We start from the raw sequence: 20,939 nt of genomic DNA, 5'->3' as shown, positions 1-20,939 counted from the left end.
TGGCCTATTCTTGGTCTAGTTGAGGACTCTGTAGGTTCTCATATAGGCTCTTGGTCCTGGAGGGCTGACCAAGGAGACACCTAAAACCAGTATTCTGTGTAATCTTCAAGAGCCCACAAAGGTGTCCTTAACTGTGAAGTCTGGCAGTCTCATGGAGTCCCATTACTTGGTGAGGCCCAGGAATAATGCCTGTAGTGCTTCAATCTGCTGCCTGTGGAACATTTGTAGACTAGGTAGGTAGGGCTGATAGTAGAAAGTATGGGATAATTAACAAGGTCAATCTGATTAAAAAGTCAAAGTGTGAATGGGGTGCTGGCTGGAAAATTGCCTGAATGTGAGCCAGAGGGATCCTGGAACACAGCCATAGCAACAGGAAACAGGAAATCAGGAAACAATCACCAATTCATGTCCCTGCTTTCAGTTTCACTTGCCCTTCTTTTAAAATGTTAATTATCCTTTACCCTTATTATAAAAGTAGGCTCATATATTTTAAAAAACTAGAAAAATATAAATATGGAAACAAAAAGTTACTATCATTATACAAACAGCTATGGTTAATGTTTCTGTTGATTACTGCTCAAAGTTGTGTTTACTAGAAATATTTTTAAATTCCAGTTGAATGCAGGTACTGCTTTTTCTCATTTAACATTGTTACATTGCTTTATTTTCCATTACTACATATTCACCAAAGCCATCATGCATGTGTTCCATATAAGAAACACACTTAATGTCTCCGATTCCTTCTGAATGGACATTTATAGTGTTTTACTATTGTGGAAAAGAAAACGGAACTGGGGATCTATCTCAGCTCCAGAGCACTTGTATGTATGTGTGTGAGGCACTAGATTCTACCCAGCAACACAAAACAAGCAAGCAAGCAAGCACAAATGCAAGTAAACCTCTCTGGTGATATAGTGAGTGTCTACATATTTAAATGAGACTATTTCTTTAGTGAAAGTTTCTAGGAAGTGGAAGAGTTGCTGCAAATGTTAAACCCAGTTTAAGGACTCAAAAACATGCCATACCCACAACCTTTTGAGAAAAGTGATACCAACTTATATTCCTACTAGCATTTGGTGCACATATTAATCAGCTGCATCTTAAAGGTGCTACTTACTGCAAGGAGACAAATGAAGAAATTCATAATTTTTTTGTCTAATGGATATGAGAGAAATGATAGTCACATTTTCATTCTTGAAATCTTTATCAATTACCCAGGCATGGGTTAGTGGACCCATACAAGTATTTGTTAATCAACTAATATGGTCCCAGGACTAGGATGAGCATTACTAATGCTAGTCTCATTGTTTAATACCCAGGACTATAATAAAGTGTATGATTAGGGGGAATATTAGTGTCCTTTCACCAGATGTTGAACTAGAAATGTACTTATTGAAAAAGAAAATTTCATAGTTGGTACCAACAATTTGTATTTTAGCAAGATTTTAATCACCAAATGTCTTTGCAAGTGAAAAAGTTTGAGAACCATTGAGCTATAAAAATACAGCAAACAGGGCCTGAAGAGATGACTCCTTAGTTAAGGCACTTGTCTGTTAAACCTGCAGGCCTGGCATCAGTTCCCCAGTACCCACATAAAGCAGGATGCAGAAGTGGCACACGCACCCAGAATTTGTTTTACAAAGGCAGGAGGCTCTGATTTCTCTCTTTATTTCTCTCTCTCCCCCCTCCACCTCTGACAAATATATATATTTAAGTACAGCAAACATAAAAGAGTCCAAACTTAGTTGGATGATGATAGTCACTAATTTCTTCTAGTTTGCTTTGGATCATCCCCATTTTAATACTCAAAATCCTGCATCCCAGGTGTCTCTTCAGTCCTGAGCAAACAAGGATAGCTGGTTACTCTGACAAAGGAAAAGGATTCCCTTTGTTTGTAGCATAAGGTCAATTATGGCAGCATCAGAATAGAAGGGCCAGCAAAGAAGTCTTCAAGATGGAGGGCAGGTTTCTGAAGCTGCTTTCTGCTTGTCTGCTCTAGGCTGATAGATGTGGTGGCAGGAGGTTACCTACAGGAAGCCAGCAGATGGTTAAGACATCTTGCTGAATCCCTTGACAGGAGTCACAGATGTTGGAACTCAATACTTTCTGGAAAGGGGAAGGTTGGCATTCACCAAATTATTGCAAGATGCCAATTTGCAAATAAAAAAGCCATTATTAATCTTAGCAGTGGTGACAATGAAAACTTTTTGCAACAAAAAATAGCTAAAAGTGCTTTGCATTCGCAGCAATTTTCATGTTCTAACTGATGGCTCTTTAGTTTCTAGAAGAATGCTGATATAGCTTATGTGATTATAATATCTAATCCTAAATAAGACCTAACACCAATTCTCTCTCAGTGAGCACCCATCTTGGATTTTTCAATGTATTCCCCCCTTTAGTACAGTCCTAAATTATAGGTCACGTAATGGTTAGTTATGAAACCATACTCTGAAAAAATTGAACAAAAAACTTTTATCTCACATGTATGATGCTGTGGGGTTCCACTGAACAGAATAAGACAGAAGAGCCATTAGGGAATCAATTAACTTAAACATAACCAGTCCCTCATTGTTTGCATAGTGAAGTCATCTATGGGATTTATCCTGGACTTTATGCCTTAATAGATTGGAGCATAGATTGGGGAATGGGTACCTTTGCACAAAAAAAGGGGGATTCTAATTTGTAGCTGGGGTTGAAAATAGTTATCCTGATGTAAATTGGTGGGTCTCCACTTCTACATGCAATTGAATAACCCTGGTGGACTGGTTGAAATCCCACTCTTAGTGTTCATGAATGAGCAGGTCTTACAAGGAGTCCAATGTTCACAGCTCTAACAAGTGCCCAAGTGGCTACAATGTTGCTGATCTCCAGACCACACTTTGTAAACAAGTTTACCTCAAAAGCCAATTGATATTACAAATCATATCTTCTACCAGTTAGTGTAGGCATTTATATAATCTCTTCCTCCAAATCCTTCTTCATGTATACTGCCATGAATCTACTGTTTTTTTTTTTTTCTCTGCTAAGTTAAAAAAGTATACGTTAGAGAGGTTAGTATAGGTTTGCCTTCATATTTAGGTGTTGCAAAATAGGATTATCCAGTGATACCCTTTCTATTTTACTAGACTGTAGGTACTTTGAGGATGTTTGTATATTCAAACCTTACCCATGTGACTTAGAGCATCATATGAATGCATTAAATGTTAGTAGTCAGTGGAAATCAAATCATCATAACTGTATCAGTTATGTTCTCTTTGCTTGGACAATATACCCAATCAGAAGCAACTTATGGATAGAAAAGGGTTTATTTTGGGGTTGGGGCATGGGTTAGAAGCTACAGGCAAATCTGTCAGCCCAGTTTCAATACACTAGTACCCTCATACAGCCAAATGCACAAAGTGTCACATACATCTAGAGTTGATTTTCAGAGGCAAGAGGACCTGGTGTTCCATACACACACATGCATACACACACACACACACACACACACACACACACATACTCCTCCCTCTTCTCTGTCTTGTCTCATAAAAACATAAATGATAAATAAAAAAATAAAGCTTATTTTGAAGAACTGGATATGGGGATGCATGCCTTCATTCTCAACACTCAGGAAGCTGAGGTAGGAGTATCATTTTGAGGCTGAGGCCAGCCTGGGACTCAAGCAAGACCCTACTTTGAACCCCCAATAAATAAAAAGAGTTTATTATGGCTTAGAGTCCATCATTACAGGGAAAACATGGCAAGAGTGAGAAACTAGTTCCCATCATAACACCAGCAGGAAGGAAGTAGAGAGCAAGGACTCTTGAATGCTCAGTTAGCTTTCCGTTTGTTAAACAGTGCAGGAAACTAGGCCATGGGATGGTGCCTCCCACAGTTAGGGTGAGTCTTCTGACCTCAAAAATTTAATCTAGAAAACCCCTCACCCACATTACCAAAGATTTGTTTCTATGGTGATTCTAAATCTTTGACAAGCAGAGATTAACTATCACAATAGCCAAATCCAATAATTTCAATAATATTTATGAAGACTTAATTATACTGATGTCTCCATGTTTAGAATCATAAAATATATTGATGTATGAGTTATTGAAAACTAAAGCTAAAGTTATTAGGCAGAAGAAATGAAATACTCAAATATGTAAACAAAAGGTAACTATGAGGGAAACTCAACTAGAAATACAATAAAATTAATAAGATTATTAGCAATAACCCTGAAGTGTGGATTTATACATGTGTTGGTTCAGTAATACAAACATAATGTCTAAAACTGTTAAAAAAACTTTTACTTGGGCTGAAGAGATGGCTTAGCAGTTAAGCTCTTGCCTGTGAAGCCTAAGGACCCTGGTTCAAGGCTCGGTTCCCCAGGTCCCACGTTAGCCAGATGCACAAGGGGGCGCACACATCTGGAGTTCGTTTGCAGAGGCTGGAAGCCCTGGCGTGCCCATTCTCTCTCTCTCCCTCTATCTTTCTTTCTCTCTGTGTCTGTCACTCTCAAATAAATAAATAGATAATTTAAAAAATATTTTTAAAAAAAGACTTTTACTTGACAATTCTCATACATAATGTATTTTGATCATAGTCTCTTCCCATTACTTTCTTTTGCCTCCCCACCCCTTCCACTGGACCCCTATTTCTTTCTAATTAGTCCTTCTTTTATTTTGGTATTTTTTTCCCACCATCCATGAAGACATGTTAATGGGTCCTGTATTGTGCTGGTAATGGCAGCTGCTGTGAGATCATGAATGCCATAGCCACTTTCTATTGGGAAGACCGGGTTCCATAGCACTCATTTCTATTTTTTTGCACTTATATTTTTTCCATGTATTAGAATTAAGCCACATTAATGTATGTTTATAATAACTTCATGCAAAAGATTAAGTATTTTATTACTCAACAAAACTAATAATGAAACAGAATGTCTTGACAGTACCAGTCCCTTAACAAAAAATACCACCGACATTTACACTGAAATAGCACAAAGACAGCTGGAGAGATGGCTCAGTGGTTAAAGACTTTTGTTTGCAAAGCCCAATTGCTTGGATTTGATTCCCCAGTACACACATAAAGCCAGATGTACAAAGTGGTGCATGCATCTGGAGTTCATTTGTAGTGGAAAGAGGCCCTGGCACACTCATTCCCTTTCCCTTTCATTCTATCTCTTTCTTTCTCTCTTCTTGCAAATAATAAGTAAATAAATAACTTTTTAAAAAGAAAAATAAAGAACACAAAGTCTCAATAACTGTAAAAACAGGTATATTTCTCTATAAAGCAGCTATGGCAAATACGGAAATAGCTTTATTCAAGTTCAGTATGTACATCAGTTTACACATTCTTAGGTTCATTAGCTTTTCTTTTTGAATTTTTCCTCTGTTACTGTACTTGTGTATATGTGTTTGTATAGGTATGTTGGACTGAACTTTGTACTGAACTGTGCCACTTTGGTCCCAAAGGCTTCTAGAAGGATCCTAACCAAATAACTTCAATAATGCCAATTTCCTTCAAATAAATCAGAAAAGATACTGAATTTAAGAATTAAATACTTCTAAGTTTAGATGAGTTTGAGTTGCTTTGCATTGTGTTGAAAAATTAATTTGCTGAAGAACAAAGGAAAAAGCCAACTGCTTTGAGTTTTGAAGACCATTGATAACAGTTGAAACCTTTTTGTTTTGTAAAATATGAACAAACATGGAAACAATAGGAAATGATGTAAAAGTCTAACTCAAAGATGTCACAAAGCATCAATATGCATGTCAAAAAATTAAAACTTAAGTAAGAGAAACCTTTACATGATAGTGATTCCATACTATTTGATTTATGATGACAATCTTATGGTTATGTAACTTGAACTCAATATTGTACTTAAGAGAAAATAATAAAGAATATATGGAAAAGACATGATGTTAGAGTACTGCTCAGGGCCAAGGATCATTAATCTATGCACTTTTTTCTTTTTTCTTTTTTCTTTTTTTTTTTTTTAGTGTATGCCACAGACATAAAAAGGGACAGAAATCTACATTTTATTAGTTGTGGGGAAGGTAGTGAGGGTAAGAAGAAATGGTGTGGTGGAATTTACAAGAAACTGGGCAGGGCTTTTCAGTTTTCTCTTGTTTGCTGTTTGGTGTACAGTTTATCAGGAGAGCAAAATTTCTGGTCTCAAATCCCCACACTCTTGTGTGTGGAAGGAAAAGTAAAAACAGGCTTGAACATATTCTAGATCTGGCACTGATTATGGAAATTTTCAAGAAGTAATTCATTGCTATTACTAATTGCATCATTCAGTGTTTTAGACTTTGATTAATAAAAAGTACTTGTAAGTGATGTTTCAACTTCAGCCATCCCTTGGAGTTTCATAAGGTATAGATTCCATTGATTCCACATATTTTATGGAGTGCTTATCTTATATCAGACATTCTAACTCTGAGGGTAAAAGCATAGTACAGGCATATAAAAATCCCTTTTGTTGTAGAACTTGAAATTCTAGTTGTGGAAAGAAAAATTATTTGTTCAAATGTATTTTCTCAGAGGTATTACAGTGATTTGGTTTTTAAATTTTTTTGGCAAAGGAGATTTATTTTTCACAAAGGTGGAAAATGTTAGGGGAAGCATATTTGGGATTTAGTCTGGGCTTGCCTGCAAAGCAAAGGACCCAGGTTCGACTCCCCAGGAACCACATAAGCCAGATGCACAAGGGGGCACACACATCTGGAGTTCGTTTGCAGTGGCTGCAGGCCCTGGCGTGCTCATTCTCACTCCCTCTCTCTCTTTCTCTCTCAGTACCTGCCTATATCTATCTCTTTCTCTCTCAAATCAAAAAAGTAAAAATAAGTTAAAAGCATTGGAGGGAGTGCTAGGGTAATGGTTCAGAAATTAAACGCTCTTGCTTGCAAAGCTTGCAGCCCAGGTTTGATTTTCCCAGTACCCATGTAAAGCCAAATATGCAAAATGACACATGCATTTGGAATTCATTTGCAGTGGCAAGAGGTCCTGGCATGACCATCCTCTCCCCCCTCTCTCCTTCCTTTCTTCCCTCCCTACCTTCCTTTGCAAATCAATCAATCAATCACTGGTGAAAGCCCTAATGAAAAAGTGACATTTGAATAAATTCATGAAACAAAGTATACAGACAGTGGTGCAAAGAAGTTCTAGGTTGGGTAGGGAGGGACAGAGACAGAGGGAAGTAATTACTTTTTTCATATATCTCTATACACTGTGAATTTGCTAGCCTAGAGTATATTTATTTGTTTTTTTAGTGTGAGACAATGGACTAATTTTGTTTTCTTCTCTATATTTGTCTGTACTTAAAAATCAAATAATTGTGATTTTATAATAAAACAGATACTGAAGCTTCCAAATATTGAGACATGTAACTTCTCATTCAATGACTGCAAAAGTCAAATAGTTGAACTTGGAGCAATCTCCCACTAAACATAATCAGGTTGTTGACAATTATGCTGGAAAGAAAAGCAAAACACTCTGTATGTTTTATGATCAGCAATTTGTTAAACGCCAATTAGGTTAGTCAATATTCACTGATATGAGGGTTATAATGAGGAACAGCAGTGAAAATGAAATGTTGACCCAAGTGGAAAACGAAATGCAGTGCTCAGTGGCCTTCTGAGGTGCAAATTCGAAAAGGAGAAATTATTGTAATAAATAATGAGAGTATGACACATATAGATGCTAATATTTTCTTTCTGTGGAATTTTAGTCATTAAAATTATATAATATATAATGTAATTATTATTTTCTTGAAATAGGAATAGGTTGCTAATGTTATCAAGTACAAGAGCAAAATAAACATTATTTTGGGATAGTATTAGAAGATTTTTCTTTTTTATTTATTTTATTTGTTTATTTTTATTAACAACTTCCATGATTATAAACAATATCCCCCCCCCCCACTTTCCTCTTTGAACTCCACTCTCGGTCATATCACCTCCCCATCTCAGTCTCTCTTTTATTTTGATGTCATGACCTTTTCTTCCTATTCTGACGGTATTATGTAGGTAGTGTCAGGCACTGTGAGATCATGGATATCCAGACCATTTTGTGTCTGGAAGAGCACGTTGTAAGGAGTCCTACACTTTCTTTGGCTCTTACATTCTTTCTGCACCTCTTCTGCAATCGACCTGACCCTGAGCCATGGAAGGTGTGACAGAGATATTTCAGTGCTGAACACTCTTCTGTCACTTCTTCTCAGCAGTCATGAGCCCTAGGGGTGTAACATCTGCTGCTGTCTGTCTAAAAGTATATATTATGTTCACCAAATGGCCCAGTAAGCATTTCTCTTAATGTTCATATATTAATGTTACTCTTACTTTTGGTTAGATAACCTTCTTTTTTCAGATGGCAGTGACCTTGGGATGACTTTTCTGATTTTTCTGTAAAACATGCACCCACTTATTTCTAACAGTTAAACTTTAATTACAAAGGCCGATTACCTTTGAGTAATCAAGGTTAAAATGTTGATGTCCAAAGTCATTTTGACAACCCAATATCCAAATTTTCTTCAAAAAGTAATCATTGCAACCACTTTGATATGTATTTGACAGACATTTACTGTGACAATGTATAGACAGGAAAGTTATTAAAATGATATTTATATATTTATATCTATACGTTGTTTTATTCTAACATGTCTTGGAGACTTTTTTTTCATGCTAGGATTTTAGGACTGACCTCTTTTCATTACTGCATAGCAGTCCACATTACAGCAAAGTATCAATGAACCTCAGCTGCACTTGGACAAGTGCTTGGGTAGTGGCTGTCATATTGTGTCAGGTAGACCACCAGCAGCAATGTCCCCAGGAAACGTTTTAGAGATGTAAATTCCCAACACTGCTCCCAGCAATCTGTAGATTAAGAAGCCCCCTTTTACATGTTAGCACTTGAGACCAACTGGCAAGTGTGTGTGTAGACATTCACATATGCATGTGTGTATATAGTCCTGTTATACCCTGCCATGTGCATTCCTAAACAAGCATCACTGTATCAAACATTATTATGTAATAAAAGCCTTATGGAAAGGATGAGACTGGGGCACAGACAATTTTTTACATTTTTTGAGAGACAGATTGAGGAAAAAAGAGAGAAGGAGTGTTTGGCTGCAGCCAAACTCCAGATGAATGCTCCACGTTGTGCCTTTGGCTTTATGGGGTGGCTCGGGAATCAAACCTAGGTCAACCTGGGCTAGCAGGCTTTGCCAGCAAGCACCTTTAACTGCTGAGCCATCTCGCAAGTTCCACAATCAAAACCTTATCAGTGACACAGTTTAAACAAAACCTAGGAGCCTAATAGAAAAAAAAGATAGCATAGTTTAAATATTTTAAATGGAGCAAATACCAATCTTGTAGTAGAATGGCACTTTGATGTTCACTTTTGGCATCTGATGTTGAAGAGGTTGTCCATATGAGTTTTCATGTAATGGTGAGAGGAGTGTTATCTGATATTGGAAGAAGATTTTGACAGCAGCTGTGTGGACATGGCTTGTGACTCACAAAGTGAACCAAGTCAGTCAGTCAGTCATGTTGAGGTATGTATATATGAGCATGTTGTATATTCTCATGTAGCCCAGTACCTCAGTACAGGTGTTTTCTTAAATTTATTCACTGATGGAGATCTGCATAAGCACATGAAAGAAATGGGGTTTCACCCCAGATTTTCCCTGCTGAATCTACTATGTTAGAAGAAATTTGTCTTTTATATTATAGAATAAATTCTTTTGAAGCAGAACTTAGTATATACATTCGTGCATAATAACTTCATGCATATATCACACAAAAAGGACTCCATGCACGGGAGAGATGGCTCAGCTGTTAAAGACACTTGTTTACACAAAAGGACTCCAGACGCTGTGCTTTGTTTCATTTTAATTTTTCACTTAATATCTCTTAGAGCTTTTTCTATATCACCACACAAAGATTTACTCCTTTTAAAGATGGTATTTAAAGTATCAAGATATGAATACATTGATCTCCAAAATGTTTGTGACAACTTACCCTCCCACTAATGTTCTTACTGCTGGTCAATATTATCTATTATCATATTCATTCATTTTTTTGAAGTAGGGTCTTAGTGTAACCCAGGCTGACCTGGTATGCTCTATGTAGTCCCAGGGTACCCTTGAACTCTCAGTGATCCTCTTACCTATGCTTCCCAAGTGCTGGAATTAAATGCATGTGCTACCAAGGCCTGGCTAAATTCATTCTTTTTTGCCACCCAAAATTTCTCATTCACTGTCTCTGTGTGTTTCTCTTTCTACACCCTCCCCAACTCAACACACACATTTATACAGTGAGAAATGCTTCACATAAGCATACTGATAGAAAAAGGAGTTTAAAAGTATGAAACAGGTCTTGAAGCCATACTGCAATGGGTAAACACTGAAATAAAATGGATATGTGAGAAGACATAAGAGAAGCCTATTAAAAAAGGAGAGCAAAGACTTCCCATTTGGCTTATTTATTTTTCACTTCCACCTTTGCTAATACAACTGATCCACTTTGTGAGATAAGATATTGAATTGACCCTGTTGGGATTCCATCTATCATGCTAGCTAGTTGACTGTCTCCCAAAATGCAGCTTAAACTGTTAATCCATTCACTTCAGCAAAACATGCCCGAGGGCATCAGATTCTTCTGTTTATCAGTATTGGGTTTCTTGGTTCTGACAAGCTGAGAAGATATAGCTGCTGAGGTAATGTGATGGCTTCATGCTGGAGAGTGGGGACCCTAAAAGCAAAAGCTGCTGAAATGGAAGCTCATGCAGGTGTCAGATGTTTTCCTGTAAAGAGGTTGGCACTGGCCATAACTGCTTCCAGCTGGGCACATTATCAAGCAGGGAAGTCATCGTGATTTAATCATTAAATCACATTGGTTTATGATCATTGTTCTTATTAGGGAATCTCATTGTTTTTGGGTGATTTATTGTGTGAAACTGAATTTTCATATAAATACTGTGATTTGCATTTATATGTAGTGTATATTTGCATATATATCTAAATCAGAATGACTTCCTAAAAGTAATCAGCAAAAAGGATGGACTATTGAGATAAAGATGCCTAAGGTATTTAAGGAAATGTGGAAATTATGAAGATGAATGTAACATTGCCCCCTTGAAATTTAATCATGTTAGTTGTATTTTCCTTTGTTTGAAGCCAGCAGGAAGAGAGAATCACTAGGTAGATCCATCTCTGCTTTTGCAATTGAGTTTTTGTACCTTGAAATCTCAAACTATGGTATTATTAATAAAATTAAAGAGAAGAGTTTTATGAAATAAATATTTCATTTCTAAATTAAAGACTTGCTTTCCTGCCCTAATTTTCCCCAATAGTGTCCTGGAATGGAGGGGAGGTTGAAAGAAATTTGAGGAGAGAGAAGAGAACATTTGAACTAATAAAAGGACTTTCAGTCTCATGGGGCCTAGAGCAGCTGCTCTCAAGCAGGAAGGACATTGCAGAAAGTCTCCCACTTGCCCTCTCTCTTCCTCTCCCTCTGTCCTATTCTTTAAATGTTCAGCTCTAATGACTTACATGTACAAATTTCAGATCAACCCAGGACACAAAATTTGGTGTTGACTTTCAAGGGCAAAGTCAAGTGTTTCTTGCACTCATGTACATGCAGGGCCAGCTCCATAATTTGTAGGACTCAGTACATAATGAAAACATAGGGCCCCTTTTACACAATAGTAGAACAAATGTCATTAAGGGTGTTGAAATACAAAGTTGTGTCTTGTCTTTTATGTTCTCTATCTTTTGACTTGTCATACTGCTTTTGAAGCTATTTATTGCTGTTATATGAAAAAAACACATTTTATGGCATTAGCATGAATTTTACTGTCCACATTTTCTTTTCTTTTCTTTTTTTCTTTTTTTTTGGTTTTTCGAGGTAAGGTCTCACTCTAGCCCAGGCTGACCTGGAATTCACTATGGAGTCTCAGGGTGGCTTCGAACTCATGGTGATCCTCCTACCTCTGCCTCCCGAGTGCTGGGATTAAAGGCATGTGCACCATGCCTGGCCACATTTTTATTTTGTGAAAAAAGTTAGAAATGCAATACAAGAGCAGTTTACTTGTATGTGGAATTTTTCAAATGACACCATTTGTGTTTTGTAGCGTATACATGGAAATGATTTGCAGAATTAACTCAGCTTTTTTTTTTTTTTTTTTTTTTTTTTGCTGCTACTGCTACTATTGCTTTTTGATTTGGTAGCAGTTGGACTAGAGATTGAATTCAGGGCCCCACACATGCTGTGCAAATGCTCTTTAATTGAGCTATATCACCCACCTTTGCTTCATAGCTTTTAACAAAAGATATTTATTTGAGAGGGGGTGCAGATAGAGAATAGGTACACCAAGGCCTCTAACTACTGCAAAAACTACAGACACATGTGCCACCTTGTGCATCTGGCTTTATGTAAGCCCTGGAGAATTTAACCCAGGTCCTTAGGCACTGCAGGCAGGCATCTTAACCACTGAGCAATTTCTCCAGCCCTACCTCACAGCTTTTTGAAGCAAGATCTCACTCTAGCTTAGGCTGACTTGGAATTCATCCTGTAGCCCAGATTGACTTTGAACTTAGTGATCCTCCTACCTTAGCTTCCTGAGTGCTAGAATTACAGGCATGAGCCACTACACCCTGATTATTTCATTTCTTAATATACATGCCATCTATCATCACTACCTTTGGCTTACTAAATAAAGACTAAAAGGTCTATGACTATTACATTGCCCAATCTTTTCCTTTTCTTCTCTGTTATCAATTTTAGTATAGAAGATTGGGCCATACATGGTGGTAACCAGGGATAAGGATAAGACTGAGTTCTTAGAATAGCATTACTTTCTTTCAGTGTTCTATGCAAATTCTGATTTGCATTGGGAACATATTCTTTCGGGGCCATCTGAGCCCCCCACTCACCCAGTTCGGAGAACCACACTTGTTTGATAGTTGGGTTGTATCATCCTGGATCCCCTGATGTGTGAGGCCACTAGAATCCTGTGCTCTTGGGGTATCATGAGTTTGATTTGTGAGGACACCTTAAGAGCACTTGACATACATATCATGGGAATTTCCTCAGCTCATCCACTCTGGGTATAAAATACAGGTTAAGAGCTGGGGAGATGGCTTGGTGGTTAAGGCACTTACCTGCAAAGCCTAAGAAACTGGGCTAAATTCCCCAGTACCCATGTAAGACAGATGCACAAAGTGGAGAATGCATATGAAGTTCATTTGCAGTGGCTAGAGGCCCTGGTACTCTCTTTTTCTGTCTGTTGTATTTTTCTTTCTCTGTGTATGTCTTTATCTCTCTGGTTGCAAGTAAAATATTTAAAATATACAGGTTAAGAGGCTCAATTACTAAGAACTTCAAGACAGTGTCAGTAGAGTATTAAACCAAATGTACAATCTTTCTGCATGGCTTATATGTGTAGTCCACCAGCATGTATCCAGGAGGCTGGGATTTTATGCATCGGGAGAACCTGCTGGGTAGCCTGTAGCCTCATGTGCATGTGATGTGTGAAGAAGCCCAGTTCACTGCAGGCTGAACAATGTCAATAGTATATCTGAGCAAACTGTGTCCTGAAAATGATTCCATGTAGTTATTTCAAACACAGGTGAATTAATATTACTTAAAGATAGTTAAATCTCTTAGAGATACCCTGGTTCCACAAAGAATGGCATCAGATGCATATCTGGAAGCTTCAGACTGTAGCTAGACCCAAAAACTTACTATTGAATCAATTTCTTCTATATCCTTAACCATTGTTTGTCTTGTTCCCAGGATTTCCAGCAGGAGAGCTCCAGAAACCTTTCTTCTGGGGAACAGAATATCCTCGGTGAGTAAATAATAAAGAAACCAGTTACTAACAAGCTAGAAAGGAAAAACATGCCACTTTGGCGAAGGACAGAATAGAAAGTCAAAGAATCAAAATCAATGATTATTCAGTAGAAAGAGAACATGAAACCTGGAATGGGTTTGTTTGCCTTTTACTACTTTATATCCTTTTATTTTCTATTAGGTCTTTGTTTTATGATCCTTCTTATCAGAATATATCCATATATATAGATATATGGAAAGGCAACTTTATACTTAGGCTTGATTTTTTAACTATTGTGCATTTAATCACCTGAAGAATTGTAGTGATTTGAGTAAATGGAAATCATCAGAACCTTTACAGATGAAGAAACAATGTCATGAAAGAAAGGAAAATATTTATGGAATGACTAAGAGTCTAGCTTGGCTAACCCAAGTGGTAAACGAAGGGAAGTAGCGGAGAGATGTCTAGAAAAGACTGTGGTTTTATATTAGAGGGCTCTGAATTTCAGGTTAGGGACATAGGCAATAGAAAATACTGAAGGTTTTAAACAAGTGAGATAGTAAACATGGTCATTAGAAATACAAGTTGAATAGCTGTAGGAAAAGCCAAAATTGACAGTTTAAAGGTCATTAGCACTAACATATCATGGATTCATGTAATCCAGAATTTTCATATATAGTGGAGATTCTCATAATATCAATTGTAAACAGTATAGACACTTTTCTTTGCATGGTTCTGGTGCACTGCAAAAATGTAGTCTTGGCTTTAGAAATTGAGTCTCTTGTCTTCTGGTTTGGATATATAACAACTTTCCTAAAGTTTTATAGGTTAAAAAGACATAGGGCCATAAACATATATAAATCAGAGAAATAAAACTGTCATATTTTGATTTGGGCTTTGCAATGAGTTGCTCCTGTGATAAGGATTCAAGTGCAAGTAATTCTTTTGGAATGTGGTACTGGGAAACACAAAAAGGAGAGTGGGGAAGTGAGACAGGGAAAGAAGACAATATATGATGTCTTGTGAAATGAATTACCCCTGAAAACACATATATTTGTTAGCTTATCTTTGTATAATCCAACCTATCTCTCACTGGACTAAGATCAAGGTGTCAGCAGAGCTACATTTCTTTTTTGGAATCTCTAGCGAATAGCTTATTTTCTGATCTTTTCTAGCTTGTAGAGAGGGGCCTTCTTTCCTTGACTCATACCTTCTCCATCTTCAAAGCTGCATCCCCACATCTCCTTGGGTATTACTCTAGTAACATCATGTTACTCACGTTTGGTCTTACTCTAGTCCAGACTGACCTGGAACTCACTCTGTAGTCTCAGGCTAGCCTCAAACACAGTGATCCTCTGCCTCTTTTATTTTTAAGGACACTTGTGGTTACATTGAGCCTACCCACACAATCCAGGATGATGTCTGCATTTTGGTCAGCTACCTAGCAACTTTCTGTGACTTTAATTCCCCTTTGCCATGTAATACAACATATTCATAATTTCTAGGGATTAGTATAAGAACATTGCTGGGAAACCATTACTGTATTTTCCACATGTATGTTACAAATACAAAGCTAGTCATCATCCTGGACAACTGGAACTTAGTCTTGCTGGGGAACTATAGAACATGTATCAAAGACAAGGCAGCTATTATACATACCCCAGCTGATGCTTCACTAATAATTTAGGGTTGCTACTAGCGTATTGATTCCTGGGCAGTGTCCAGCTTAGTTAAGCTCTTTGATGGCTGGTTCAACTTCTTTGGGAGCTAGTTTTATGTGTTGCTAGTCACAAACAGTAAGAACAATGTGCTCAGATATGGTAACTGATGAGGGTGCCTGAGCAGGCATCAGTAAAGCCTGCTATAGGAAAACCCTATTGTTAGAATAAAGACAGGTTGTAGGGTTATGGTTAACCAAATACATTAATACTATCCTGAGCCTCAGGTACATCATTTTCTTTGGCATTCCGATACTGAAGAGTTTTTGATTGAAAAATAGAATTGAGATAACTTGGCTACATTTGAATGTGGGGTTTTCATATACTTTAAAAAATTATTTTATTTTATTTGCAAGAGAGAAAGAGGCAGATAGAGAGAGAATGGGTGTGCCAGGGCCTTCAGCCACTGCAAATGAACTCCAGATGCATGTGCCACCTTGTGCATCTGGCTTACATTTCCTGGGGAATCAAACCTGGTTTCTTTGGCTTCACAGGAAAATGCCTTAATTGATAAGCCATCTCTCCAACCCTCATATACTTTTTTTTGAGACAGAGTCTCAGGTAGACCATGCTAGCCTCAGAGTTGCTATGTAGCCAAGGCTGACCTTGAACTTTTGATCCTCCTGCCACCAACTTCTGAATGCTGGAATTATGGGCATGTCTAGATGTTTTTCATGTTTTGGAAAGAAAATTAAGGTCGCAGAGTGATTAACCATACTTAGAAAAGTCAGCAGCTATTCAACATTACATTGAAAACATAGGAAAGAATTTTCACATCAGCATTTGGAAGACTTCCTCTATTTAGAACCACCCAAAGAGGTAATGGGCTACCTTAGAAATGTGAACTCATGCTCATTAGAAGGAAATATGCAATCAGATACCTTACCACCATTTCAGTTTTTGTTTGTTTGATGGTTTTGGTCATTCGGGACCATGTAGCCCTGGGTGGTCTCAAATTTCTTATCAGCTTTCTAAATGCAGTACCAGGATTAGATGTATGTGCAAAGTTGCCCTGCCCTTTAGAAATGTTTTAAAGATAGGGTCTTCCTAAAATGTTTAGGCTGGCCAAAAACTTTTTTTTTTTTTTAAGTAGGGACTCATTGTAGCTCAGACTGACCTGGCATTCTGTAGTGCCAGGCTGTCTTTGAAATCCCAAAGATCCTCCTACCTCAGCCTCCCAAGTGCTGTGATCAAGGGCATGGGCCACCATGCCCCACCACTAGCCTCAAACTTTTTATTCTCCTGTATTAATTCTCAATGTGGAGACAAAGGACCTGACCAAAACCAGCTTAAGGGAGGATTTATTTCAGTTTACAGTTCAGGTTATAGTCCATCATGGTGGTGAAGGCATGGCAGCAGGAGCTTGAGGCAGCTTCTCATATTCAATCCATGGTGCGGCAGTAATGAGCAAATAAGAGTGCTCAGCTTGCTTTCTCTTGATTTGTTTAAGATTTAGAGAGATTTTATTAGATTAAGAAAAGGAGAGAGGAGAGAATATAAAGAATTTCTGCCCATGAGAAGGAAGGATGGATTATAGCCCATGGTTTCTCTTTCTTATTCAATCTGGGAGTGGAATGTTGTTGCTGATTATTATATAGCATCTTCACACTTAAATTAACCTAATCAAGGTAATTCCTCACAGGCATGTCCAGAAGCTAACCTAATCTACATAATCACTCATAGGTGATTACAGGTCTGGTCGAATTGACAATCAATATAAATGATCACATCTCCTATCTCAATCTCTCAAGTAGGAAGGGTCATAGGTTTGTACCATGAAGCCTGGAATTAACAAGTATCTATATTTGTGTGGGGGATGGAAAAAGTCAGACAGAGTATAACCCATTTTCTCTGAGACAGGACCTCTCATTGGCTTAAAACTCACCAGTTGGGCTAGACTGGCTGGCCAATGAAACCAAGGTATTTGTCTCCATCTTCCCAGCACTTGGATTATAGGCAAGTGCCATCATACATGTTTATTTTATGTGGGATCTTGGGATTAAGTTCAGATTGTTATGCTTATAAGGCAAGCACTTCACTACCTGAGCTATATTCCTAGTTCTTTAATAAGTTTTTTAGAGGGTCTTGCACCTCTTATAGAGGGTTAGACTTGATGATTTTACAACTACTTCCAACAGCTCAGAGAATTTTTTTTTATTTTTTTCTTTATACTTTTTTTATTATTTTATTTTACTTATTTGAGAGAAAAAGGAAGAAAGAGAGAGTGAGTGAGAGAGAGAAAGGGGCAGATAGAGAGAATGGATGCACCAGAGCCTCTGGCCACTGCAAATGAACTCCAGATGCATGAGTCACCTTGTGCATCTGGCTTACATGGATACTGGGGAATTGAACACGAGACCTTAGGCTTTGTAGGCCAGTGCTTTAACTGCTAAGCCATGTCTTCAGCCCTGCATTTTTCTTTCTTTTTTCTTTTAAGGTATATGTGTGTTTCTTTAGGTCAATGCTTTCAATAATTCCCACCAAGTCCAATATATGGCTGTGGGATCAGAACAACATGATTGGTTAGGTCATGAGTAAAATGTCAAAGTTTTCTGTCTCTGTGCTCCATTATCTACTGCTCACCCAAGCCACACACACATCCTTTTTATGTGTGTGTATATGTTAGTGTGTGTGCATGTGGAGACTAGTGGATAATCTTGGGTATTACTGCTCAAGCACCATCTAACTTTTTTAAAGACAGGGCTTGGCGACTGAACTCATGTCTTTATACTTGTGAGACAATCAGTTCACCAACTGGGCTATCTCTCCAGCACCCATACATGCATCTTTCTATATCTTTCCTTTGTTCCACAGACCTATGACCTTATGGGATTTTTTTTAAATTTTTTTTTAATTTTAATTATTCAAGATAGGATCCTGCTCTAGCCCAGGGTGACCTAGAATTCACTATGTAGTCTCAGGCTGGCCTTGAATTCACAAAGATTCTCAGCCTCCTGAGTGCTAGGATTAAAGGTGTGTGCTGCCATGTCCCATGAGAATTTTTTAAAAACATTTTTATTTATTTACTTAGAGAGAGAATATGAATAGGCACACAAGGGCCTCTTGCCCCTATATAAACAAATTTCTGACGCATAAGTCACCTCACATGGTGCACCTGGCTTTTCATGGGTCCTAAGAACTGAACCTGGACTGTCAGGCTTTGCAAACAAATTCCTTTAACCACTGAGCAATCTCCCCCAGCCCAGATTTTTTTTTTTTTTTTTTTTTGGTGGTGAGATTGAACACAAGGCTTTACATATGCTAAGCAAGCATTCTACCAGCAAGCTACACCTCCAGCCCCAAACACAAAGATTTTTTTTTTTTTTAATGTTGATCTGATTCAGGAGTATGGTAGTCCTTACTTGATAACACTGTGAGACCATGGTGAGTCCAAACAGCAGTATAGCTCTTTTGTATTGACAGAAAATTCCATGTATGTTTTAAATCCATGGGATAGTAAGAATAAAAAAGAAACTAAATGGTAGTAAAATTGCCATCTTCCCATTTGGAAGACTGTATCTTCAGTTCAAGAACTCTTCCATTTTCTCGACAGTTCATTCTAAGAGGCACATGATTATTTTTATGGCATTATAATTTAAATAGAATTCATTGGTAAACTGGAGGATGTGAAATTAGTATTATGAAACATTATTGTTATAAGGCTTGGCCATAGAAAAATATGTTTTCTTTCTCTCTTGTCCAGAGGATTGTGATTTTGTAGCTGAGAATTGAAAGTTACAATGATTCAATCATTTTTGGAATTCACTGTTACCCTTTGCAAATAAGAAGGTTGTTGGAATATTCCAGGTTAAGGGCATTTATTGCAGCATAATTTCTATAAGTTATCATTCATCCCTTAAATCCATGCAGTCAACAACACTGACTAAGAAGTTTGGAGGACTGAATACGTCACTCTCACGAAAGGTTGCAGGCTGAGCAGTGATAGCTACTGCTGCAAAAATTAGCACTATGTAAAATTACAAGTTTGTCCCACATGGCTATGATAGTTCTATGATTGAAATGCACAATTTTACTTTCACTTTTTTAATGAAGGTTTGCAATGATGGAAAAACAGTAGGAAGTATTTTTTTCAAGTGCAAATTACCTTTCTGGAAAGAACAAAGAAAAGAATTGCTATGAAGGGAAAAAATTAAGTCTTACAGCACTTCCTTGGGAATAGTTGAGACAATTAACATGTTAAGGATCATTATGTCCTGTAATAACATGTTGCTTCAAACATTTCTGTTCCTTCCAGTTATAGGTTCTATGTGTTTACTGAGTGATTTTGATGTTGCATGTCAGGAACCAACTGTGAAATATTTATTGCAAATCTCATAAAGAACCCGTGCAAGGGCTGGAGAGATGGCTTAGCGGTTAAGCGCTTGCCTGTGAAGCCTAAGGACCCCGGTTTGAGGCTCGGTTCCCCAGGTCCCACGTTAGCCAGATGCACAAGGGGGCGCACGCGTAGGGGGTTCGTTTGCAGAGGCTGGAAGCCCTGGCACGCCCATTCTCTCTCTCTCCCTCTATCTGTCTTTCTCTCTGTGTCTGTTGCTCTCAAATAAATAAATAAAAAATTAAAAAAAAGAACCCGTGTAATAGCCGTGCATGGTGGCACACGCCTTTAATCCCAGCACTTGGGAGGCAGAGGTAGGAGGATTGCTGAGAGTTCAACGCCATCTTGAGACTACATAGTGAATTCCAGGTCACCCTGAACCAGAGTAGTGAGACCCTACCTCAAAAAAACCAAGAAAAAAAAAAAGAAAGAAAAAGAAAGAAAAAAAAGAACCAGTGCAATAAAGATGCCAAATTGTCTATAATTCTCACCTACAGGTTAAATGGCTTAAATAAGTTACAAATAAGACCTGTCCCCTGCATGAAATGGTAAAGTTAATTAATCATCATGCATATCATTATTTATTTTTTACTGTGTACTAGGAATTGGGAATTTAGTGGTGAACAAGTAGGTGAGGGATTGGCCTTCATGGAAATTACAGTAGAGAGAAAATTCCATATTCATGCACACAGAAAACCCATCATTGGTTTCTTCATCTGGCATGGCTATGCTTTATTTTAGTTATTTGTACTGCATAGCATATTATCACTAAGCATTCATTTGTTGTCTCATGATTCTGCAATTTGGTCAAGGCAAGGCTGAGACAGTTTATCCTTCCTCCTTGCAGTGTTCCACAAGGTCTGGAACATCTAAGTTATACTCACTCCCTCACTGGGCTTCTCTAATGGGTACTTCCTAGGGGGTCCCCTTCTCTTCCTTCAGAGTCTCTTACATTTTGGACTCTCTCCTTTGCATCACTGGGCTTCTTTTGCTCCAAATGGGTACTCCATCTTAATTACATTGTAGCTAATTTCTAAGAAGGCTTGAAAATGAAAACTACAAGGTCTCTTAAG

The 20,939-nt window shown here is 37.8% G+C and overlaps 1 protein-coding gene across 2 annotated transcripts in view; it reads left to right on the top strand.

The window, feature by feature from the left end:
- The window catches only part of Phex (phosphate regulating endopeptidase homolog X-linked), a 313,402-nt gene that overhangs the window by 265,989 nt on the left and 26,474 nt on the right, over positions 1-20,939 (top strand). For both annotated transcript variants that reach the window (XM_045140796.1, XM_004670003.3), the window contains one exon: positions 13,779-13,833. In XM_045140796.1, coding sequence (XP_044996731.1) covers positions 13,779-13,833 — 55 coding nt within the window. The remainder of the gene's footprint in view (positions 1-13,778; positions 13,834-20,939) is intronic.

This window comes from Jaculus jaculus, chromosome X (assembly GCF_020740685.1).
Source record: "Jaculus jaculus isolate mJacJac1 chromosome X, mJacJac1.mat.Y.cur, whole genome shotgun sequence".
Lineage (NCBI taxonomy): Eukaryota > Metazoa > Chordata > Mammalia > Rodentia > Dipodidae > Jaculus > Jaculus jaculus.
Note: the sequence above shows the minus strand (reverse complement) of the source record. Positions and strands in the feature narration are given on the sequence as shown.